Source organism: Ambystoma mexicanum, chromosome 1q (assembly GCF_040938575.1).
Source record: "Ambystoma mexicanum isolate Mex_15411 chromosome 1q, UKY_AmexF1_1, whole genome shotgun sequence".
NCBI classification, from domain to species: domain Eukaryota; kingdom Metazoa; phylum Chordata; class Amphibia; order Caudata; family Ambystomatidae; genus Ambystoma; species Ambystoma mexicanum.
In genome coordinates this window covers 1,216,133,974-1,216,160,679 of record NC_090922.1, presented here as the reverse complement: position 1 = coordinate 1,216,160,679, position 26,706 = coordinate 1,216,133,974, and the positions used below count along the sequence as shown (strand labels likewise).

At 43.6% G+C, this 26,706-nt stretch overlaps 1 protein-coding gene across 1 annotated transcript in view; it reads left to right on the top strand.

The window, feature by feature from the left end:
- The window catches only part of LEPR (leptin receptor), a 1,083,230-nt gene that overhangs the window by 567,376 nt on the left and 489,148 nt on the right, over positions 1-26,706 (top strand). The window contains exon 7 of the mRNA XM_069641975.1: positions 8,722-8,867. Within this exon, the coding sequence (XP_069498076.1) occupies positions 8,722-8,867 (146 nt within the window). The remainder of the gene's footprint in view (positions 1-8,721; positions 8,868-26,706) is intronic.

The following is a 26,706-nucleotide window of genomic DNA, read 5'->3' as shown; positions in this document are numbered from 1 at the left end:
TTAATTCTGTGATGTGTTTATGTGTTCATGTGCCTGAGATTTCCCATCATAATTGTGGGGGCCTTTCTTGAAACAGGGTTGCCATCCTTGTATTTGTACTATTAACAGATGCCCCTGCTTCTTTTATTCCTGTGCTTGCCTGAGTGTTCTTTTGGACATGAGTACTCAAAAACCAGCTCATGCAAGCCCCATAGGGTCTTTGAGGGTCTTGTCCAATGTGTGCTGGTGTAGGTCTGACTCACAATTGTTAAGGAATTGCTTGCATGCAACCAAATAAACATTCCCTCAAAAGTGTACATTTGGTTACCAGTGACCCACCCATTCAAATATTTCAGGGCCAGAAGTGTAAAATGTTCAAAGGTTGAGATGCCAAGAGATTGAGGCACTCTTTGTAGGTAATACACCTTACTGTTCACCATAAAAAAAGAATGCTAAGGTACTGCAAGGTGTATGCACCTGAGAGTTGAGGCTTAATCCCGGAGAGTGTTTTTTAAACAAAATTAACCTAGACTGAACGCTTTCACTCCTATGACATAAATACTTGTCTAATGAATGAAGGACATACATGGATACATCATCCAGGATAATCAGACGTGGCATGCAACAGCATCAAAAACATCACAATCTCCTCTTTGTACTGCCTCTTGTAGCATCTGGGGGTATGTTACTGGACAGAAGATCAATAATAGTACTAAAAAGTTAAAGTATTGATTGGTAGACATGTGGCTTAACATGTTGTGCAAATTGAATATATAGTGTTCCCATGGTGTGGCCACTCCCAGCGATTATGGGTCCCTGTCCTCTGGGTCCATTTTAGCACATTCTCATTGCACTATAAATTGCATTAAATGAACCTGAAACAGGTTGACTATGCCGCCATTTTGATTGCCTTTTGATTTCTGTGCCATGTTTAGAATTGTGTTTTTGGCTCCAGCAGAGCAAAACGAATTTTGTACTGTTTCCATGATGTCAACGTAGATAAGACTGTTGAAGCTGCTAAAGTGGATTGTTTGTCCTACACTGAGAAACCTTGGAGTTAAACAAAAGCCAAACTAATCAGTGGTTTAGATGCCATCTGTTCCAATAGTGCCTTCTCTGTTCAAACAGCAAAGTAGAATGATGAATAGCTGAACGTGCTCGTCTTGCAGAAATCTTTGTTTTCGCTCCTTGAAACTAAGCTGACTTTAAACTCAAGAACAAATGATAGACAAATATAAGTGAGCAAAATAAGGAATGTTACCTTTGTCTTATATTTAGAAAACATGTGAAATGTTTAAAGGAAAACAACAGACTATTCAAAGATGTTTAAGCATGACTTAGTTATGTGGATAGGCCATGAACTATAGGTAAATGTATTACACGAAAAGAGGGGCTGGACGATGTGTCTGGGATTGTGGAAAACTTGTATAAATGCTTGTGTTTTTGAAATGTCCAGCACTCTCCCATCTCACGGTGTCTGCTTGCACACATTGTGGGGTCTTGAGAGCCAGACAGCTGCCTGTTAATAAATGTAAATTATATTTTGACCTCGTGACCGGCGTATTTCTATCATGTGGTATTAAGCCTCGATATTCTTTAATCTTTCATAGACTCCTGGCTGAATCTAACAATAAGGTCCCCACTCTGCCCAACCACTGCCCTGCAAGCCAATGCCCTCCATGCTTCCCTAAGGGACAGAGTTGTAGAGATGACTTGCTGGCTTAGATGGAAATGGATTGTGTGCAGTATTTGATCATACTGCTTTTTGTCATTCGCCTCCTATTAACTGACAAAACAATAAATTCTGATCCATTTGCGCATTACTCTGGAAAGGGGGTGGAGGAGCCGGGCATCAGAAAGGGGCTCTTTTTTGGTCAGCAGTCTGAATCTCTTAGGGTATTGTTCTGGGATTTTGCAGAACTTCCTGAGGATGGTGGTCTTCATTTTCTCACAAATGGGCCTCTCCTCAGGTGCTTAATGAATAATATCAGTTCCAGCCATCGATATGTGGCTCATAAGGGCTTCTCCCCACAACCCCTCGCCCACCTCCTGAAGGTGCAAAGGTAGATCCACCCTTAGGTGGATCGAGGTAGCCTTGAACCAGTCAAAGATGTTCTTTTCCACCTTATACGGCTGGCCAAAGTCCTTGGGGATGTGCTGCCTGGGCTTTCCTTAGGTGGCACAACTGTAAAATCTCCCCTACCCAATAGCAATCTGTTTTTTGTCTTGCTTTTCTCCTGAAGCTCTAGCTTGTACAGCGCCAGCATGACCCAGTCCCACTGATTCTATTCTTCTAATACCACTCTTCTCGCCTCTAAAAGAGCTTCTTTTCAGTGTGTTCCTCCCAAGAGAGACCACTATGTGACTTGGCTGAGACTTGAGACCTAACAGAAACCTGCAACCTAGCTGAACCCCAGGGTCTTTGAGAAACTAAACTAGACTTCTGCCCTTTGGGAGTAATTGTGAGGATGGCTATTGCTATCGTTGTCTGCATCCACTTTCAGTCCCCCTAATCCCCCCAGTGGGATGGCCATCTGTGATGGTGGCTCTAGATGACGACTGGCCCCCTGGCGCTCTTCCATTCCAATAGAAATTTGAAAAATGTTGAGTCTTTTAAGCAAGTTAGCCTCTCTAACCTTGCTGCAACAGGGGAGTCCCCTTTCTTTACGTAGATCGTAGAAATCAAAAAATACCTGGCAGTGGAGCAAGCTTTTTTGACCAACCACAGAAATGCTGTGCATGTTCTGCAGGTCAGCATTCTTTATAACGTTAAGGAACTTCTCGTGCTAAACACAGGCCTCCAAAGCATAATAATTCAAGTGTTTCAGGTAAATACCTGAAGATGGGTTCTTCTAGACAGAGGGAGACATGCTTCACCAAGAGGATTAAGTCCTAGAAATAAATCTTCGAGCAAGGAGTCTGCACAAAATCCTCTTTGCTCTAGTTTCTAAGACACAGTCTAAGTTTCTCATGAATGGTTTTGGTCTCTACAAACATAAACACACATTCACAGGACCAGTGACTACTCCAGCCCTCTAATTACCTCCAGTGCACCATTCAAAGTTCTTCAATAATGCAATGCCATGCCCACTCCTACTTTCCTGGAAAAAACAAACCTGGCTGTTGAGTAAGGAGTGTGGCAGATCTTCCATTCTTATTATTATTATTGGTAGTATTATTAGGTTATTTATTGAGTGCAGACATAGCTTTGGGAAACAATGGAGCACTTTACAGTCACAGGAGGAAATACACAGTGAGGAAAGCAGAGATACATGGGAGCGGGGAGCTAACAAGGGGGTGAGGGGGAAAGCAGGCAATTTGTCAGCAAAGGATCTTCGAGGAACCCGGGGTGACCACAGGGTGGAGCAGATTGCCCGGTATTAGGTTAGATGGTGAGTGGAAGGTGTGTGGACCTATCTGTTAGGGTGGAGACATTCCTTGAAGAGGAGGGTTGTGAGCTCCTTCCGGAAGTGTAGAGTGAAGGGCGGGCCTCTTGTTGAGGGGGAGGAGGGTCTAGAATCTGAGGGTGCTGACAGAGAAGGCCTGTCTTTTGGCTCTTTACTTCCTGCACCAGGGGAGTTCAAGTCAGTTCATGTGTTGACTTGGGCTGGATCTTAACCCACTGCAGATTCTGAGTTTCATACAGGGAGTCAGTTGCAAGCTTTGAGTCAGATCCCATGCAGTAAACAACAACAAAAATGACAGTTCCTGACAAGAAACATGATAGTAAAGTCCACAAATATAATGGCCAGGTGACAGAGATGGTAAAAGGCTACCCTATCCTATAAGCAAATACAAGGTACTCAATGGTGCCACTAGCCTATAACACTGACATAGTTTCTGAGGGAGGAGACTCACCCATACAAAAAATGGAACACGTGTAGAGTGCACCTGCCAATGAAACCTAAAGAACTACTGAAGCAACACATTAAAATGCAATTGCAGACCTCAGTGAGACTTTGCAAAATGTCTCACTGTAAAGAAAAATAGGTCATGTCCCAAAAGACCATTAAAAGGACAAATGGACTACCTCAGTTAATAAAATAAAAAACAAAATGGATTTATGACAAAAACAAGGAGAACCCCAGCTTCAGGAAGTAATGGAGCACTGTACAGTTTTTACAAAATTACATGTATTACCGGTATACCATTTGGGATAGCAAGGAATAGTTAATGATTACAATTAATGGGAAATATGCAACAGTGCCGAATCAGGAGTGGAAGAGTGTGATGGGCTGTGGAGGGTGGCTACCAGGAGGATTAATGGGCTGAGCTGGCTTGGGTTGTGAAGATTGTTCTCCTGGGAGAGAAGTGTCCGGATTTTATTTTCGTAATTGCATGAGGGTGGGGACGAGTCTGATATTGTTGGGTATTAGATCCCGTATTCTACAATAAACCTGGAGTGCTTGATAAATGTTTTTTTCATTTAACATTTCAACTTCCCCAGTCTATCCAGACACTGCCAGATTTAAAAACAGCTTCTTATTCCACAGGCTGGATATATAGTCTTCTCCTGGTCTGTGCAATCCCTGTCCTCATGGGTCCTAGTCCTCTGGGTCCCCTATCTGCCGGGAAGGGACTGGCAGAATCTATCAATAAACCCCCACTCTGCCCAACCACTGCCCCATGGCTCAGGGTCCTCTATGCTTCTCTAAGGGGCAGAGTTGTACAGAGTATCTGCTGGTCTAGATGGACATGGTTTTAATACAGTGTTTGATCATGCCAATATTCTGCTCTGTTTTCTTTATATTATGGTCAGGTTGTATTTACTGCATGCAGTATTCGAGAGGAATACCTCATTCGGAAATTCTTCAAGGTCCATAATCTGGTGGGCAGCAAAAAGGGTGGAATTTTCAAAAACTCCCTGTTATTAATGTTGGCACCAAACTCTTAATTGGGTCCTGTAGTGTGATTGCGAAAATGAGCTAAGCACATGGTGCTGGTGCGCTGCCATTTTGGACATTCACTCCCAAACCGCAACGAAAGTCTATGTTGCAGAGAGCTCAGCTAGGAGGCAGACATGATTTATACAGCGGTTGCAATATTTCAGTATGAAGTAGATTAGTTCACTGCTTAAGATAGTTTTTGCATCGTTTTCTCAAGGACAAGCCGACAGGGGAGTCAGAGATGTGTAGTTGCATTGATAAGGGGTGCTGTGAACGAAAGCTCGAGAGACATGCTGGGTTTTTCCACTGTCTGGATTTTTCCACTCTTGCCTCTAATACTTGCTCTCTGTCCTTCGGCTGGGGGCAGTCAGTAACCTATGAGCGGCAGGGATTGGTCCCCCTTAAGAAAAGAGGTATCCCAATGAGGAGACAGAGAATTGGAACCATGGGTGATGAAGTCTCGCTGAGAGGGAGGACATTCCGCTCCAGACCCCGTTAGTTAACAAAATATCGCTCTGCCTAGCTGCCTTGGGACTGGGTGGTGTTGCCATGGCTGAGATGAAGCTTTGTCCTACGACTGCCCTAATTGTGATGGATACTTGTTGTGTTTGTCCTTTCCATGTATCTATGTATAACTAGTTGCATTTATTTCATTTTATTTTATAAAGGGCCTGGTAAGAGACAATTATTTTCTAATTACTGGTCTAAGTGTATGTTTTTGCCTTCTGAGTCCGTTTTGTCTATGTAATAGGGTGAGTAATTCTGAGGTCTTTACACGTATCAGAAAAGCAAAACTGGACCTTAATGTGACCTCACATTTGAATGCAGGGATTTATAAAGCAGATTTCTAGCATGGAAGCAATAGTGCACATAGTGGATGCATCCAGGGGGAACAAGTAAGGTATGGGGGAGCAGAGGTATGGGATTGGTACAGGTGGTAGAGAAGGGTGGAGCATTGGAGGGGGGAGTAGGGCTGAGTAAAGCAATCAGCAACCTCGGCCAGGTACTTTGGGGTTTGTATGTGACTGCTTTGTAAGCGATGCAGGCCTTTATTGAAGGGGTAGCCAGTGCTGCTCCTTGAAGATGGGGATGATGTGGTCCAATTCCATTAGTCCTGGGATGAGCCCTGCTGCAGTGTGCTGGACGGCTTTTAAAGAGGCCATCTGCTGTGCGTAGGGTGTTGCCACTCTCCAGGTGGGAATTGGCATGGGATCGGACAACTCTACTGAAATGACGTGAAAGTAAGAAAGCTTGTCTTCGCGGAGGACTGCAAGCTGGTACCATGCTGTGTGTGTCTTTATGGTGATGCGAATTTCGAATGAGTGGTCATAGTAGATGACTGTCTATCTTTTAATATCTATAATAAGCCTGGTAACCAATACTGTAATCCATTGTGTTCATTGACATAACCACATAATATACAAACAATTGTGACTGAGAAAATGCAAGGCTGTCCTTCATATGAAATTGATCTGTACAATTCCAATAAAAATTCTCTAAACACCATATTGCTTGTCGCACAACATTTTACATATACTAAATACATTCCCTCTACGATATTAGATTCATATCCATTTAAGGACCTTAGCAAAACACTCGGATGAGCTTACACTGCGACCTCAATTATTAGATACACGCTAAGTGATTGACAACGTTAAAAAGAAATATCTCTATGTAAATGACAACACTTGTTTCTAACAAAAGATGTTAGCATACATTCTGGACCAATGCATTGTTTAATATATTGAATCAACTCACAACTATATACTCACTTTTATGTATCACGTCAATTCCTGCTTCAATGTCGAACATCTTAATTAGCAGGTGAGGCAAGGAGGAGGGGATCTAATCCATAGCATATTAAACGGGAGGTTGAGAACTTGGCTGTCCACGTCCTTACCAGTCAAAGCAGCTAGAGATTGAAATAAAATGCACCTCTACTTACCTTGAAACTGAAAGGCCCTTTCAATATGATAACACAGCTCAGCTAATTTGAACCAAAAATGCAATGCGTGTACATTAGGATAGCGATGGTCAGTTATTGCATTTTATTTTCTCAAACAAGCTGACAAGTATTCTTTTAACCACCACTGGACGGATGCACACCAAATGACAGACAACTTGGGAAGATAGCAATGCAGATCGGTCATTTGGTAGTTTGCGATAAATCGGTCCAGTAGTTTTTAAAATATTTGACAGAGAAGAGGCTGCTCCCTGCTCCCTAAAAAGTTGTATATCCCTCTCATAGTGCTCTGCAGCATAGAGGCTGAGAGACTTTTCCAGAATGAAAAGCCCCCATTTTATTTTTAGCATGATGCAAGCTATCCATGCGGGAATCCCGGGAGAAGCCAAAATGAAAAGTGGGGTACATTCATATCACGCTACTGGTGGGGAGGGAAAAAGAGCACCACATGTGCAGTGGGGGAGGTTGCGGTGGATTGGGAAGCCCGTTTGGGGGAAACATGTTTGGCTGTTTGGGAGAATGCCACTGAGGGAACAGTGTAATCTGAAAATAAAATGTGTCAAATGAACCAAAGAGTTAAATGGGGTAATGGGAGAGGGTTAGAGGGGTAAAAAAACAAGGGAGCCGAGTGGGGGACCAAGAAAAGAGGAGGAGGACACATGATGAGTGTCAGGAAGGACAGGTAAGACTTCTTAATTTTCTAGTATTTTCTGTTACTTCAGGAATAAGCAAATACTGCTTTTCCATGGGAATTGGCCATCATTATATTACTGTGGTAATGGACATACTCTATATTAAGGCTGAAAGGATAACATGGAAAAAGAGGTATATTCATTTGAACACCTGGGACTTGCCGATAGTCTTGAACACCTGCAGGTCAGATCAGATTGATTTGCACATGGAGGTCATTATTCACCTCCTCTCAGCAAATCAGAATGTTCAGAGTGCAGTCAATAACTACTGGTATTGACTGCATTATGTACATTCACTTCAAAAGCAGACAGAGAACATTCATGCAGTTTCCAGGCAAGATGTCTCACAACAAGTCGCTTCCACTCTAGGAGGACCATCTATTACACTGAGTGGTCAAAGTAGGCGGGAGTGGTTGGGAGCGGTGCTCCTCTACTTTTTTAAATTAAGTTGTACCATTCCTATACTTTTATTTTAAAAAGAAACTGTTCCGGAATGGTTTCATTTTAAAATAATAGTGTAGGAAGAAGTTGAAACTTGCACTTTCAGTGCAGTGCACTAAACGTTCCCTTGAACAGCAAGTGCATGCGTTTGGGGGTTTGTATTGTGTGTGTGAGGGGGCGTGGTGATAGGGTTTGTATGGAGCGGGGGCAGGCCAGTAGGGAACATAGCTCCACTACTTCTTCTTTTCATACACTGCGACCACTGATTTCACTGCAACGTCCTCTTTAACATAGCAACGAGAATGCGAAAATATCAGAAGGCGCTTTTACTTTGTGATAGAAAAACCATTTACTTTTTACATGACACCTAAGATATGCTCATGTTAAACTTGTTTCAGTTCAATCAACTTTGCAACTGAACTGCTTACCTTAGCAAGTGAACCTATGTTTACCATATTTAATTTACTGACTTAGTTTATCTATTTACATGACTCACTATTAAATTAACATGTGTTACTTCCCCACCAAAACTCCAAAACCAGTTTTGCTGCTACCACATTGTGCCTTTTAGCCTTACAGACTTTGACAGCGGGCATTATCGCTTGGGATAATGGCCCCTCCCTTGCTCTAAAAGCTATATTAAATAAGAAAGCATAATTATTGTACTGTGTGATTTTACCATACATTAAAGATGCATTCGATGCATGCGCTGTAAAGAGTTTCACATTGAGGCCTTCTTTCTGTGTGTCCTATTCTATAGTGAAACCCAACCCGCCAGCGAACCTGCGAGTAGAGATGACAGAGGAAGGGGAAAGGAGGCTGTGCTGGCGCCACCCTGAGCCGGTGCCATATGAGCTGCAGTGCGAGGTGAAGCATTCAGGAAGTGTGCCTGGAAACATCTGGCAGGTAATTTTCCATCCATAGGAAAAGGTCAACGTGAAGGGCTCTGTTTACTGAGGACTTGGCGTGTGCACAGACCGTGGGCTGCACCATTACATTAATATCCCCTTCAGGGCGCACTTCCGCTGAAAATCCCGAGGTGCAATGATGCCACGCGAGTAAGAGGGTTCGACGAGAAGCGCAGAACAAAAAAACCCAAACTTTAATGACGTGTAATTACTCGCTTGATCTCGCGAGCTTATTTTCGGTTCAAAATGTGTTATAAGGATTCTATAAGTCTGCTTTAGATGCTTATGAGGAGAAATTAAACTATTGATGAATCAACTCAGTCATGATCCACTGGACCCCAGGTCAGTGTGTCGATGCCTTATGCTTAGTGCATAATTTGCCTTCATATGCACTTAACATGTAACATGTATGGTGGCAGTAACAACGAGGCATGCACTTTACCCATTGCGTGGTAGCAACCCACATTTGCAGTGAAATCTGTAAACCTATGAAGGGAGAGTGAGGTTCTGCAAGGAAATGGGGTCTTGAGACCCCATGCTAAATCTGGCAACTTTTGCACCGGCACACACAAAGAAAGCAGCTGAGCGATTTCTTCTCCACGTGTTTGCGCCAGAGTACCTCTTTAAGGGTTCATAAGGAGGATGTTTTTCATGGTGGCCCTGAATCATGCTGTTCCCATCTTCATCTTGTATCCAGGCTTGGAACATTATGGGCCTCATTACGAGTTTGGAGGTAGCCATGGAGCTAATAGCTCCATGGCTACCTCCAAACTCGTAATGAGTTTGGAGGTAATGGAGTCTCCAAACCGGGCTCCATTACCGGGTTCCTGCAATGAGGAAAAACCGGGTCATTCCGTCATAGGAGGACCCGGTAATTCCTCCCATAGGGCTCAAGTGGGAATGGGGATGGAGGTAACAATGGGCCATTACAAGTGTCTGTTGTTACCTCCTTCTACCCCTCGCGGGACCCGGAAAAGACGTCTGGTTTTACCAGACGTCTGATCCGGGTCCCGCAAAGGGAAACTCGTAATCGGCCCTGACGGAATGAAGGGGACTGGTCCCGTACCAGCCCCCTTCATTCCGTGAGCGCCAGGGTCGTAATGAGGCCCCATGTGGTACTACTGACTTCTGCAATTGTATTTCTATCCCCTCTTGCTTCTCCACTCTTTTTGACTGCTTACTCTCTGTTCTCTCCTCCCCTCCCTTTCTCCATTTTCCTATCTCCTCACCTCCTCCCCTCACTTTCTTCTATGCACTTACTCTATCAAAATTGTCCCTGGACCTAGTATGATAGCAACCTTGTCTGTCTCCTCCCCCCTTACTTGCCCCCCCCTAGCACTATCAGAAATGTTTTCAGGCCTAGTACGATAGTCGCTTGTTTTGTTCCTCCCCTCCTTTTCTGCACCCCTCTCCCTCACCTTTTGTTTTACTCCGGCTCTACCAGGAATGTTGTCAGACCTAGTACGGTAGTCGCCTGTCTGTTTCCATTTCCTTCCTACTCTTTCCCTCCCTCTCTTATCTATGTCCTAGCTCTTGCACTATCTGAAATGTCGTCAGGTCGAGTACAGTAGTTAATTTTACATCCTTACTGTTCATGTCCTGTAAGAATGTAATTGTATTTTCCCTTGTTCTCTCCCTTGCCTTGAAGTGTTTTGAAACACATTGTGTATAGGAGCGATATTAATAACTATCATATCATATCATATAATGAGTCTACAATGTGGCAGCTACTGCCATATTAAGGTGGGGAGGGTGGACTAAAAGCTTTATTTCAGCTGATCCAAAGGGGATATGAAGATTCCATCGCAGGTTATTCCATCGAGGGGGAATTTGTTGAATTTCTTCCATCGCATTTTACCACAAATGTATGTGGTGGTGAGTTAGGGTAATAATGAAGGAAGGGGGATTTGGAGGTTGCGGGGGGACTTGAAGGGGGTCTCCCACCACATACATTTGTGCTATAGTGTCCAATTAAAAAATTGATGAAATAAAACTGACAATCACATAGAACTGCTCCAAAGAACTTTGTGGGGGAGATCATGGAAGAGGAGTTATCAGCATGGTGTCATGATGGTAGCCCATCACATAGACCAAGATTTGAGTTTCTCTTTCTATCACGACGTCCTCGATTTCTATAAGGGGCTGATGTTGAAAATAAGATTGATGCAGAGGAAGTCAACACCAATGTCCGGGCTTGCCGTATAGCTGGTGAGGCTGTGTTACCGCTCTTACGCATGGGCCGAGCTAGCTGCGAGTTGATAACTGAGGCAGCGCTTGAAAAGCAAAGCAAGAGTAGGACACCAGGATGGGGTGGTTAGGTGGAATCTGAGCGATAGGTTGCATGCACAGGGATCTGTGATGCCTTAAGGCCTCACCTTCAAGACTTGTGTGTGGGTGTGGGAATTCTAAAGACTTGAGCATTTCATCTGTATTTACATGCTCCAAAATCCTTTATGCCTGTTCCTATAGACAGTGAGCAGAATACACCCCATGCCTTGGTGTAGCTGCTACATCTGGAAAATACTATGTGCTATACAAATTATTTTGAAGTGAGATCTCTCTGAGCTCAGAGGTTGTTCAGGTGCGCTGTGGTTGTGACGTCACCAGAGAAGGAGTTCAGCTGCACCTGTATTTATTTGTAGATCACTTATTGCATAATTTAATTGCGTGCAACTTTGTTGAAAGTCTTGTGTAAAAGGGAGTGATAAACAAATAAACACTGACAACGACTGCATTGGAATGTCTGGCTTGCCAGTATGCCCTACTTCTCAAAAGAGAGAGTTGGTGGGGGGTGTTCAAGTAGAGGCCAGAGTAGGCACGTCCTGTGTCGGCTACGGCTTTAGCCAGCATCGCAGCGTGGGAAACAAGCAGTTAAATTAACACCCAAGCTTACTACACATTTTCCTCCACTGCATGGTACATTTGCAAGAGTGCAGTGACATCCTATGGAACTGGTCAGCCGATTTGTCATGCTAAGCAGTGACGAGATTAAAAGGATAGAAGGAGTTGTTTTTCCGCTAGAAGTATTAATAGCGGTATAACGTGCACTGTCCTGTACTACAGAGTTGGGATAAAGAGAGTCAATCTTGTTGTTTGTTTTGTTTTGTACGAGATTAGAAGGGCCTGGATGGAGCAAATTGCACCCATAAATGCATGAATGTAAAAAGACATGTGAACATGTGTGAACATGTGTGAACATGTGTAATGAGGAACAGGAGGCAATCATGTAAATACGAAGGTGCATTTATTGGGAGAAGGGCAGCACTCATCTTGTCTTTCATGGATTATCCTTTCACGCTTACATTCCACATTCTGCTACACACATTCAAGTGCATCAAGGGACATCACAAAGCCCTTTGTATCCGGGTCGTCTAGTGCTCTTAATAAATTAGTTACCATTAGTAGTCCAAAAAGGAGCACACACCGGCCAAGAAGTAACATTATTTATTACAGCTGGGCAAGCACAAATCAAACAGCACAGTGGAACAGAACTGGTTGATGAGAGCTGACAAACTGGCCCAAAGCAGACAGTAGTTTTATAACGCTAATAAAATGTTTGTACAGTTAGAAACAGTTGCACATCAAACTTCACTTCTTCTCGGTTCCCAAGAAGCTAACTGGTTACACTATGTCATACCCATATAGCTCGACATACATTAGTTAGACAAGCTACTCCTCACTGATGAGGCCCAACAAGGCTGAAACATGTATGGGGATGCTTGTGGTCTCATGCAGAAGGAATGTGTCCAAGCAGTCTGGGCTGGACTGCCCCTTTTGGGGTGGGACCAAGCCTGATTTACATATGTCCGTTCCCCTTTTGTTATGACATGGGGAGCTGTTACTAGATTCGACTGAACAATCCTAGGTTGGGGATGGACCATTTGTCTTCGTGGTTTAATAATATTAACTGTAGTTTAAATACAAACACAGAATATGTTGCTTATTGGTGATTTCTGGATTTTTGGGGCTTCAACATTATGTAACATGCCTGCTTACACTCCTACCATTACAGAATGTGAATGTTGAATTACATGGATGTCCAGGTTCCAAATGGGAAGAAATAGTGGCAAAACGTGTTAGTTAGCATGACACTGGCAAAATGCCTGAAGTAATTTTTTGCATGCTGGAGGAAATAATTCAGGGTTAAGGAGAGGAACTGCATTATTTATACACATAAAAAGTGACTTATTAAGTTTAGTGTGTTTGTTTCAAAGTACTAAAAGTGCATTTTCATGCATTGCTGCATGTAAAATGTGGACGTGTGGAAATGGCAATCATCGTAAAATGAGATATGATAGAATAACTGTAAATATATGTAGATCCACATTTTTGGCTGAACACGTGCTTCATTGTATTTCTTTGTCAAGCATTTTTAGAGTTGATGGAGTACATTTAAGAAATGAAGGGAATAGGTTGTTATTAAAGGCCTATGTCATGTATTGCAGTGATGGGTCCTTGAACGTGTTGTATTCAAATGAAGTTTTGTTGTGTATGTTCAGCTTCTGGATTGTTCCATCATCAAACAAAGAAGTTGATTGTGGCATGTATTTATTTATTTATTTATTTATTTACTTATTGGACATTTGTATGGCGCCTATACACAAGTGTTTCCAGGTGCCACAAGACAAGATAAGGGGGTGTGGAGGAACAAGGGAATCACAAAAAGAACACAAACAGTTATATTGGCCTTGTGACAATCCTATCGTGCAAGTAAATAGCAAGGTGGTAAGTGCGAGGGTGAGGGGGTAGAGGGAGAAATGCAGGAGTGGGGTGCCCCAGGGGTGCCCCAGGGTGGTGGCACGAGATTATTAGCCGGGCCAAGGTATCAAGTTCAAGGTGAAAAGCGGGTAAGGGAGGATGAGTGTAGGTAGACAGGGTGGACCAGGTGGGGCTAGTCTGGGTAAGGAGCCCAAGTCAAGTGCTGGTGGGACTGGTACAGGGTGGTCTGGCCCCTGTATGATGCTGAACGGACCAGGCCCCAGTCGCAGCAGCAGAGGTATCGTTAGCACAGGCAGGGCAGAGGGAAGGAAGAGGAGAAAAGGAATGTCTTGGGAGGTTTCCGGACCTTAAGAAGTTCCGGCTCTAGTCTGACGGGGTCTGGGAGGCTGTTCCAGAGGGAGGAACCAGCTGAGGACAGGGATCTACTCCCACTCTCTACTTGGAGAAATGTCTGGCCTGCAGAGAGCTGGAGCCAGAGGACAGAAGGACTCTGGCTGGGAGGCATTAGGGAGGGAAAGCTGGATGTAGAAAGGTCCCAGTCCCCAGACAGTCTTGCGGATGATGCAAAGGGTCTTGGATTTGATCCTTGCGGTGACCGGGAGCCAGTGGAGAAATGTTAGGACTAGAAAGATGGGGTCCCTGGGTTTGAGGCCAAGGATAAGTGTTGCAGTCTTTTTCTGATTAGTAAAAGGGGCCGGGATAGGAAAGAAGATTGAGGAAGAGGCTGTTGCAGTAGTCCAGCCTAGAGAGAACCAGAGCGCTGGAGACATTGAGCTTATGGGCGAAGGAGAGGAAAGGTGAAGCTGAAAGTTGGTCCGTGATATGTGGAGAGAAAGAGAGAGAGGAGTGAAAGATGATCCCAATGTCTTTGCCTCACAGGTGGGAGAGGGGCTATTAGCGGCATGACTACCCCCTTACTGGGTACCGGGTCTGGGTTCCTTGAATGAGGAATTGCCGGGCCATTCCGACCTTGGAGGGCCCGGTAATTCCTCATTCAAGGAACCCAGACCCTGAACATTCCCATTCCCATTCGAGCCCCCATAGGGCTCAATGGGAATGTGGAGCATGCTAATAACAGACCTGTTAATAACGGGCCTGTTGTTAGCGCGCTGTTCTCCTCACGGGACCCGCTAAGGACGCCTGGTTTTACCAGGCGTCCATACCGGGTCCCTCGAGGAGACCTCGCAATAGTGCGGTAAGGGGTTGTTGGCTCCGGCACGTTTACCCGTGCCGTTAACCCCCTACCGCCAACCTCGTAATGACCCCCATTGTTTGGAAACTCCATAGAGACTTTGGGCCTCATTCCGAGTTTGGCGCAAAGGTATACCGGGCACCGGTAAGGACACCAGTGCTGGTAATCCCTTTGCACCCTATTCCGAAATCCCCCAACGGGACCCGTAACGTACGTTTGGTCGGATCAAACATACCTTATGGTTCCCGTTAGGGGACCAGGGTGCAAATAATGCCTTGGCATGCGCCGGGCCATTATTTGCATCCTCCCCATTCCCATTGAGCCCTGTGGGGGCTCAAATGGGAATGGGGATTGCCATTTTCAATGGGGACTTACCGGTCCCGCAAAGGTCGGAATTGACCGGTAAGTCCCCATTGAACCAGGGCAGACTCGGTACTGTTATTGGAGGCAGTCATGGCGCTAATAGCGCCATGACTGCTTCCAATCTCGGAATGAGGCCCTTTGGCTTAACGTTATCTATGCCATGTGCTAGCACAATGGCATAATATGTATAGTATTGCATTTAATATGGGAGAGGTTATGGGGCCACTAGACTCGTGATTAGGTGTATCTCTGTCTTGAAACGATGTACATAGTTCCAATCTTGGGACATCCATCAGACATCCAACAAATGTCTAGAGATTGCTAGATCCTTCCTGCAGCCTGAGCTATAACTGGACATCATCCACATACATGTGAAAAACAATGTTATGGCTGTAGATCATATAAAACAAAGGGCCATATACGTGCTGACGAGGAGCAGGAAGAAGACCTATCCTTCTGTTATCCTCAGATGATGCCAGAGTTACAGCTTTCCATTAAGAACATGAACTGTGTTATGCCTATCACACCAATCCCAGTCAACTTTGCACAGTGATTGCTAGCGTGATATTGTCCGTTTTGCAAAAGCAAGGCCACTGAAATGTCCGCTAGGATGAGCACACAGATTGCTTCCTTGGGTGACCAGCAGGCCTTTTCTGATCCTTGGAATGGTAGTTTCCATTCCATTGTGTGGTCAGAAGCCTGACTAGAAATATCTTTAAATAATTCTTTAGGTTCCAGGTGTGATGAGAGTTGTGACATGACTACCTTTTTTAAATGTCTTACAAATTCAGATCCAGCCCAATATTGCCTTTTCATTTCAAATGTGCTTAAATTAGCCTTTGTTTTCTTTGAAAGTTAAGACTAAAAGTGCACAAATCCAAGTTTTGACACCTATTGTTGGGCTTAAAGCAAATCATATTTTAAGATGGTGCAATCCATGAGCGTAGATTGACTATTCATTTGATAGTAGCAACAGAATTAAATGGATGAAAAGAAAAGCAGCAATGGATATTTATTTCACATAAATCTTAATTGCAGAATTATCAAATAAAGGGAGAGCTATAAAGGTTGAAAAATATCCTAACGGTTTATTCGGAAGCGGGTCTTGTTGGCATTGTATAAACAGGTGCGGCTGACATTGGCATTGTGCATTTGGTTAGATCTCCAGGATGGGACAGCCTGTAAAATACTGTGGCCCTCATTACGACCCTGGCGGAGAACCATGGTGCAATTTGCACCATGGTCCATGGCGCAAAGCTGCCAACTCCGCCATGGGGGTTGGCGGACTTACCGCCCCATTCCGACCTTGGCAGGGCGGTAAGTCCCCAATCCCCATTTACCCTTCCCCATTCCCATTTTTGCCCCATAGGGTATAATGGGAGTAGGGAAAGCGTTAATTACGCCACCGTAAATTACGGTGGCGTAATTAACAACAAGTCCCGTAGCGCCATGGATTTTTCCGGCTGCAAAAAGCAGCCGTAAAAATCGCCATGGCGCTACGGGAACTCGTAGTCTGGCGGAAAGGTACGCCATGCATTACGCCGGCGTAAACCCCTTTCCGCCAGGGTCGTAATGAGGGCCTGTGTATTATGGGGCTGCCCTGCTGCCAAGCTCTACTATTGCAGTTGGAGTGAAATCAACTGACTCTATCAGCCATCCAAGGTCTCTCAAGATGTGGAAAATGACACCTCCCCCTCACCTGCCCTACAGTTCTCCTATATTAATATATTCATCAAGCAATATGGTGGCCTCTTTACACTCGTCTTCCTCAATGGAAATAGTGATTTGATAAATTAATTGTCTGTTAGTGAAATTACTATAATTGTCTTTTAACTTCAAATCTGCTTAATTAAGACCACATATTCTAAAAATTGGTATTTGAGCTATTGCACATTGTGCAAATGTAAACATGATAATTTGCAATAGTTTAGAATCCCACTTCATCCAGCGAGAAAACTCACAAATAGGTGGCCTATGTCAGAATGTGGTGCTTGATGCGTGCTAGTTTACACGGAAAAGAAAGGACATCACCTGTGACATATCATGCTCTACTGGACAACTAGTTCATCGTGCGGACAAAGGTTAAGAGAAACCCGTAATGAAACATGATGATATACATGTAATCAATCAATCAATCAATCAATATTTAATTTGTTTTGTATGAATAAAATCCATACAACTTAACACACGATAAAACAGTTTGTAACATTTGTTTGGTCACCAATACAATACTTAATCAGCAATTGAATCTGTTCATTCAAGTAAAACATGTGGAAAGATAAAACATTGGATTCTCAGGTGACCATCATTACAAGTAATACAAGAAACTGACAACAGGAACAGATCTGGATTTCATGATATAAAGTGCATATTTCGAGTTAACTGCCAAACTCTGTGTAACACCAGTAGAGCCATAACACCAAGATAAAGTAAATGTAATGTAGGTATTCAAAGCTTAACTTCATACCAAACGAGGCCGATTATATAATTATGAACTCTCATCAAGACATAGGAAAAAAAGCTATTTGATAATAGAAAGTCTCAATGAAATTAATCACAAATCAATCAATTTCTAATAGACATTGCTTTTCTAAGACATTGGACCTCATTGTGAGTTTGACAGTTTGACAGTAATTCAGCGGTAATTCCACTGAATTACCACCAAACTCACATGAGAAGTGGAAGTAACTACCTATTTTTGGAGTCCATTGGACCTCAGGGGTATTTTGGTGGATTTACCACCGGCAGATTTGCTGCATGGTAAATATGCCAATTCTTCTCCAAAAATGGTTGCTGTAGCTCCACCGGCAGTACATTTGCTAAAAATGGTAATTTGGCGGCGTAGGAAAAGCAGCAGTAATTCAGTTACTGTAAAAAAAAGGGGCACTAGCGGAATTACCACCACTTTCTTCCAAAACCACCAAATGTGTAATGAGGCCGACTTAGAAATCAAGATGCATTTTCCCAGAGTAAATTAATTAATACTGGGCATCCTGGGCACATTATGTTTAACAAAACAAAAAAACAACTCTAAAGAGCTTTCTAAGATTATCAGACAGCATGAAGCAATGCCTTGTATCATCACTTCCAAGCTGCTTAAGCAACTAATACATCTGGTGTTCAGATACAGACAGTTCAATGCAGCCATGCTATGTGGCACCTGTGTTTGGTAAACATATTCCGATTAAAGTATGCCTGCAGATCCCAAAAACTAGAAATTGCCAGGAGTGCCTGGTTTAAAGGTTTGAAACAATTCAGTTTCTAGATATGAAACTAATTTCTAAATCGCTAAGGGTGTTTAAAACTATGTATTTCCTCATGCTAGAACTGTGGACTTGTACCTTCAGATGCAAAAGGGACCTACATTGTGTGTTGGGAGAGAGTTTGCTTGTGACCTTACATGCTACTGTCAAGAGTCCTCTTTGAATAGTGGCGCTAAATGTATACCAGCCAAAGGTTGGCAGACCTTCATTGGAGCTCTCGGCAGCCCATTCACTCTGTCCATGCATCCGGAAGGCGAACATGCACACGCACAAAGTGATTCCCTAATTTGCAAGGGGAAAGACCCCACGTCAATAAGGACTCACTTCTTCCTGAATGCTTGGACGCTATGTGTCTGCACATACAATATCATGAAGGGTGTCTGGATTCTATGTCAGCCACTTTGTTTAATACTAGATTTTCACTGGGACAGAGAAAATGGGGCTCTGAGCAACATGTGTATAATCAGGGCCATCTTAAGCACTTTTGGGGCCCTGGGCATGGACATCTTTGGGGCCCCCCTCCACCAAACCAAAGGAATAAAGGGATCAAGAATACTGGTCACGCCCCCACCCGTCGTGCTCATTTGAAGACCAACATAAGCAGTCTACAAAGGGATTACTGTTCTAGTACATACAGGATACTTGTTATCAATAGCATCCAGGAAGGTAGATGTAGTATTAATGCAGGACCGTTTGTAAAAGGTACATGCAACCCATAATAGACAGAGAACTCACATTAGCTGCCTAACAGAATGCAAAAGTGCTCATACATGGATAGAGACCACCAATTGGAAGGAAGGAGAACTCTACACATCCCGTAGCATGGATAGCGGAGGCAGATTAGAAGCTACCAGGAAGGCGTCTTTATCCAGACAGACTGAGATTAGAAGTGGGATATGGTTTTCAAATAGTGTTGCCATTAGGAACAAATGCCTGTGATGTGCGATATAAATATGCTCAATATTAACACAGTGAAACCATGAAAAAGGCTTTTATGAAGATCATACCATGAGAAGGAAATCACTCGGAAGGGTTGACCATTTTAAAAGTTTTAGGGACTGGCAATATTGAAAGGTTAGGCAATACAATATTAAATGAGATGCCCAGGATTAAGGGGTGAAGGGGTGCAGCTGGGATGTGTGCCAACTCTGCAATTTCTGCATTTGAACACTTTCTTTTCCAGTTCTTACCATGAACTAAAACCATCTAATATTATATTTTTTAAACAGACTTGGAAAGTACAAAAATAACATTACCAAACATGACCATTTTTAAACAAAATATTATAGAAGGGTGTTATGCAAAATGGGACTGATTCTATCTTCATTCTCTCCATCATCAAGGGAAGTATATAAGAACCAGCATGCCAATCAATGTGATTTAACAAATTTAACCTGGGGTTGTCTTTTGTATTTTAAAGCTTTAAATACTTCCAAAACAATGGCTTGTGACATTTTCATTTATAAACGTACATAAAAACCTTTGACTTTTCCCAAAATCAAACCATTTTTTGTGTCAAACATGCAGACCTTAAAATATGCTTGCCGGGGGCCTGCAACCTATGATCCACTCTCTTCTGTCTAACAACCCATCCACCCAAATGGCCTACATAAGAAGAAAGGTCAAGTAATAGGCTAAACGATACCAGCAGCATGCAAGAAGGCACACCTCGCAGAAGACAGCACAGCAGTAATGTAAGATATATTAGATGATTTGACCAGGATCACTGTATCGTCTGCTGGCAAATACAGGATACAAACACGAACACTGTTGTTCCATAGTCTTGAATTTGGATACTTATTCACCTCTTGGACTAACAGCGTATGCCATCGTTGGAGGCGATTGCCTAGGTTTTACAGCACCCCATCTGAACAAACCAATTTCTAGACCTTCACCCTACGGATGATATGTTATTTTTTATAGCAACCCCTGTCTGGTACAGGTACATTGCTGATAATAGCAGATGTTGTTCTGAAAAACCAAGTACAAATGCAGGCAGGTTTATAAACTTCAGACATAGGAAAGGCTCAGCCAGCTTTGCTGGAATGTGATATTCTAATTTTGCATATGAACACATATCTCTTCAATGGGTGCTTCACACACTGAGCTAACTTCTGAACCATTGCATTGTGTCACTCAATTTATCAATATGCATTTCACCATTGCCTATTGCACATGATCAACATAATTCCCACAGGAAGGAAATAATGCTACAGAGTTGTGCCATAAGGAACACACAAACTATGTATACCACAGTGAACACCGAAAGCAATACATGATGAATCGATCAAGGCAGAATGCACTTGCCAAAACAGACAGGCAATAGGTTAGAGCCTCAGCAGCACCCCATAAAATATCCTGACGTGCGGTATTTAAGACTGGTGAACAATGGAATCTTGCTTCTTCAGATCAGCTAGCCTTGTGGGGCCCTCTCCAAGGTGGGGGCACTGGGCAAGTGCCCCTTCTGCCCTCCCTTAAAAACGTCTCTGTGTATAATTGGGTGAACACGGGCCATATCTTCTGAGACATATTCTACATCCTATTATTTTCTTAGATCTTATCTTCCTGTTCACTTTATCTTATCTTCTGCTATAGCGGTATTTTTAAACATTCCATTGCTGTTCTTCAAAGAACACCTTCTTCACGTACCATACGATGAACCCCACCAAGCCCAGTATCCCTGATGACAACTCGTTTCAGCCCACTCATATGTTCTACCACCATTTCACCTCTGAGCACTGTTACATGTTCCGACTGCCTGACTATTCCATGCTACCTCCAATGCAATGACGAAAACACAAGCTAAATACTAAAGCCCTGTTTGCCCCTTAGTATGCCCGTTAAACCTACTGCTGTGCAGTGCTGTGTGGATTCCCCAAGCCAGCTTCATGGTTAATACATCTTCAAAATAAAATGAAGGGTATTTTCCAGAGTGACCAACATTTAATTGAGAGTATGCCATAAACGCTAACGATGACAAGATGTTTGCAGTAGGAGACGTTGAAATGAGTGCGAACTAACAAACTAATTCTCGCAGTTCTGGGTTTTTTTCTCTGTACTGCTAAAGCATGTCTCTTAATTTTCCTTGCTAGGCTTTTTGAAGCCTATCTCTTCATGTGTGCCCCTGTTCTAATGTAAACCCCTGGGAGCATGGTAGCTCCCAGGAAGTTGTCATGGGTCACGTGGCAGTAGCCACGTGACCAACATAATAAAAGTAACGGGCCGCTTCTGGTTCGTCAGTCAGACCAGCTCGACTCCGCGTATGTGTGTGTGTTTGTGCGAGCACAATGAGTGTGCCTCACCACGTGTGCTGGGCCCAAGGATGGGGCCCAGCTCTAGGACGGTGCCCCTGCCAGGCAACGCCGTCTGGATGGTGCCCCTGCTGGGCAACGCCGTCCCTGTGTGTTCCCCTGACCCTGTGAGTCGGGCCAGGGTAGCAACCCCGGCCTGGGTGCCCCCAGAGCCAGGTCCGAGTTAGGCCAGTTGTCACCCGGCCATGTGCGGAGCTCCGGTGTCCCCGGAGCGGGTGGGATGGACCCCCACCCATGTGTAAGCGGCATGAGCACCGCACCCGAGTGTGTTGTGTCGGGTGCCACCCGACCGTAGTATGGTGCTGCCCGTTGGACCGGAGCAGCCCTCAACAGCCCCTTGTGAGCTGCTAGCACTAAAACAGTGCATACAACCTTGATAAGTGCAGCTTTCTATGCTTGGTAAGGGTGCGGTGGGGATTCAGGGGCAGCTTGCCCAGCAGAACAATGCACATTTGTTGTAAAAGTGTTGTTTCTCTAAAATGTCATGACAGACCTTTTATGTTCTAAACACACTGCATATTTCTTGGATCTGTGTATCCTCTTGGTGTTAGTGCTTGTCACCTTGAATTTGTCTGTGGACTCCACAATTTGCCTATGTAGTGTTTCCATAAACACAACTGGCCTTTGGCCACTTTGGGGTCATCACCAGCATCTCCAGCAACAGCTCTCAGAGTCTTTATGGAAGAAATGTCCCTTTTGCACCTTAATGTAATTTTAATGAAATTAGAAGACACGTAAAATCAGCTTTATAAATAAAAAGACATATCTAATTGGCTATTTCAGATGCATGTTTTCTATAATTTTCTGGAGGAAAATCTCCCAAACAGTTAACAGAATTGACCACCCTCTTAGATGCCTTCCTGACCCTCACTCCCCCATCCACCAAAGATCCCTTGTCTGCTTCAGCATTATAGTTTGACTGCTTTTTCTGTTACACTCCTACCACTGGGCAGACGTTGAACTGCTACTCTTGGAGTGAGATCTTGAGCCAGGTCTTTTCTTGTGATAATGGAACTGTATTTGCCTTGGCGATGTAAGTGATGTTGCCATTCACTACAGAATCTACTTTCTTAAAATATCAATACAGATTTTTTGAGTGCCTCGTATACTGCATTTAGGAATGTCAAATCCAGATAACCCTCTGACATATTCAAAGACTGGCTTACTTCCAGTTTTATGTAGAAGGGCATCCTGACATGGATTTTTAGAGAGATCAAATATATATAAAGACTATACCCATTGGAATTTTTCACATCTGTATTTCTTGATACATATACATTGAGGATTTCCCGGAATCCCGTATTCAGACTGTATTAGTTAGTGGATAGACCAGCTCAGTCTTAATTGGAATAGAGACTTAGTACTGTGGAAATCACTACGCAAAGTCCCTTTTCCCCTTGGCAGCCATTGAAAAAAGAAGAAAAAATTAAACACAAAGTATGGCCACGAGGGAACTGGGAGATGGGACTACAAGTAGTCCCTTCTCCCTTTCCATCCATGGTGGCCAGGACAACGCTGCGGGCGGTGCTGCGACAAAGACTTTCTTGGGCTGGTAACGACCCGGCAAGGGCCAATGAGCTTGCTTGTTACAAGCTCTTTATCCCTCACCGGGTACTAATTATTTTTAGTAGCATGTTATAGGCAAACCAGCTTAATAAATGATGGGCTTGCTACAAACAATGCACAGAGTCTTTTTTTTTAATCATGTATTTATTTAATTATGTATTTGTTGTTACAATCTGTAGGGCGCAAGGCTCACCACATAGGTGGTCTCTTGGCACTGGAAGATTTGGAATGAAGCGGGCTAAGGAAGTGGTATCATGGCGCTAATGATCTGAAAACAGACACTGAAAGCAGAGCTGACTAAGAGACTGACAGTTGCCCCTAAGAAACATTTCAAAAGCTCCACAAAAAAAACCAAGCCAAATGGTTCACCAAAGACTAAATTACTTAAAAGAAAATCACAAACTAGAAAAAATCTGGAGGAAGACCAATTACTTAACCAGTAATCATCTTTCTGTAGCTTGTATCTGCACAGAGTCACATGCCATGCATAGTCTGTCACCCAGAGGTCAGCTTAGAACACCACATCCTTCTCGAACTCGAGAGTAAAGCATTAACCACTGTGATTCTATGGGGAAACATCAGGTGTATGAGAACACTTTTGAGGTAACCAAAGTAAAACCACTAAAGCTGATAAGTGTGTTTAGTTTTTTTTGATAGAGCGAGTTCAGTATACATATGGAAGTCCAGGTTGGGGACAAAGTCCCTGTGCCCAATGGCATATGGGAGATGTCCAGTGCTGTGAGAGGATCTCCCTTATTTCATTGATCAGTTTGAGAAAACTGATATGCATATAGTGGTCTATGTAGGTCATGCACCATGGGACTTTTTCAGCTCTAGTGTCAGGTATTTGTCCAGACACAAAAGGATCTGTGAGTCCACCGTATAAACAAAAGTGAAAGTGAAAATGTGCTTACATTTAGCAAGAATTAGTAGGTACATGATGAAAAGCGTAAAAATGAGAGGCCCTGGGGCACCCCACACTAGAGTAATTCAGGGATGGTGGGATGGAGGAAGTTACCAAATACATATCAGATGCTTGATGTCTGAGAGAAAGGATAGGAGGATTTTCTGATTAACCTTTTTGCCTGATGGGCATATATCAAGGAGGATTAATGCACCTGTTCCACCATCTTCTGCAAGCATTTTCACATCTAGAACTAATGGAATGGCAGATTATGTGCCATGCAGGGGGCATACTTCTGTTTGGTTGCTGCCCAAGATGTTATGATGTTCGATGTAGGACAGGCACTGGCTGTAATACATTTTAGGATCTTTGCTAAGAAAGAAATGTTATTGCTGGTTTATTCGTTTTTTGGAATATATGGGCCTAAGCAGGATGTTTGCAGAGAGGTGTGACAATGGCTTTTTTTTAAAAAGTTGGATGGCACAAAGTGGTGGAAGAGCAGGGGGCTGATTTCTTTAAGTAGACAACGACGAAGGCGGGAACATGAGTTTCTGAGATAAGAAAGAGGGCATTGGAAATAGAGATGTGAGAGGAGCAATGGATAAACTACGAGGTGATGGTAGGAGGTGTGTGAGCTGAAGGGGGATGTGTGGCAGGTTCTCCTAGGCTGTGTGGAAAATGGAGTCAACTGTTTCACAAACATTTTAGATAGCATTTTGTAAAGTGAATGAGATGGAGAGGGGGCAGAGATCATAGGGCTGGCAAGTACACTGAGAACCTTTAAGAATATTTTTTCAAGATGTCAGGGGCATACTTGTATATCCTTGAGGAGATGTGCAGATTTTTTCAATCCTAATAGAATATTTTTGGCCCCTGAGGGGGCAGTTAATTGGTTTTCGGGGAGGAGCATCAGGATGATACCATTTTCACACCAGGGATTGAAGAACACTTTTAGATTGCAGGATAACCTGCCTAGACCATTTTGCCTGGAACATATTGAGGTGAATCTGAATTTATTGCCAGGCTAGTCTTGTTCGGGATAGAGGAAAGCATGTGTTTGAGGCTATCCCAAGGTGTGACAGGGGTGGAGAGTGGGGGAGGAGGTAGGTCGGTATCAAGAATCAACAGGGACTTTCATTCATAGGGCCTCATTCCGAGATTGGAGGTAGTCATGACGCTATTTGCGCCAGGACTGCCTCATATAACTACCGGCACCGGTGTGGTTCAATGGGGACTTACCGGTGTAGTCCGACCTTTGCGGGACCGGTAAGTCCCCATTGAAAAAGCCATTCCCCATTCCCATTTGAGCCCCCATAGTTCTTTATGGGAATGGGGAAGGCACTAATAACGGTACCGCAAAGTGCGGTACCGTTATTAGCTCTGAAGTCCCTTAAAGGGTCCCGTCCATAACGCCTGGTCACACCAGGCGTTAAAGGAGAGACCCGCTAAGGGATCTCGTAGTAGGGCGGTAAGGGATTACTGGCACCGGTCTCCTTACCGGTGCCCGGTATTCCTTACCGCCCTACTCGGAATGAGGCCCATAGTCTCATAGTGAGGAATGGGGGTTACGGTGGTAGCAGAAGCAGAGGTAGGGAAGTAACCAAAGAAACTGTGGTGAAATTGACTAGCCAAATTATAGGGACGTGTTGGAACATGGAGATGGTTGTGGGTGTACTGGCAAGCAGCAACACAATAGTGTGACCTTTGCTGTGCATGGGTCCAGAGAATAATTGTTTAACGCCTAGACTGTATATGCTGTTAAATGTAGGTGCTGGAGGCATGAAGGTGTTATTGCAAGGACCTGGTGGCAGTAGATGTGGAATGTGCACAAAGCCATTAAAGTAGGTGAGACAAATAGCCCAGTAGAATGTCCATGTTGGAAAGCATGACAGAAAATTAAAATAAACTGAAACAAACAGAAAAGATACAGACAGACATATGAATGGGGCTAGGGTCTGTTTACCTAAAGATTGTGAAGTAACCACCAACATAGGGTGACAAATAAATGGAGGCCATCACCCACAACAAAGATGTAACCAATGAGCAGACCAAACCTGTACTAAACAAACACCCATCAACAAGCAACTTTGCAATAGGAACAAAAAGGGTTTAGTGGCAATGTAAACAGTTACCATGAACATGTGAACACCCAGTCATTGATCATAAACTAACTGGAGAATGTGGGGAGGGAGAGGATGATTTTAGTGTCAAGGATTGAATTTGTATCAATGAAAGTAATGGTGCCTCCTCTGTCTGGTACTCTATTATTGGGGATGATGTAGAAGCTGGTTGGGTATATCCCCAAGAGGATAGTATTGCAGGATTTGTTGATCCTATAGCGAGGCAGTGTATGTACAGATTATTGTCCAATAGCAGACTATTGATCATGGTGGCATGGTTGAATACTGCAAGGGTGTTTAGAAACATGCACATCTGTTAGTTGTCAGCCAAAGACTTGTGAGTGCTCAGGGGATAGTTTGGATGAGGATGTACAAGATTATTCCTATTTATCTAAGTAG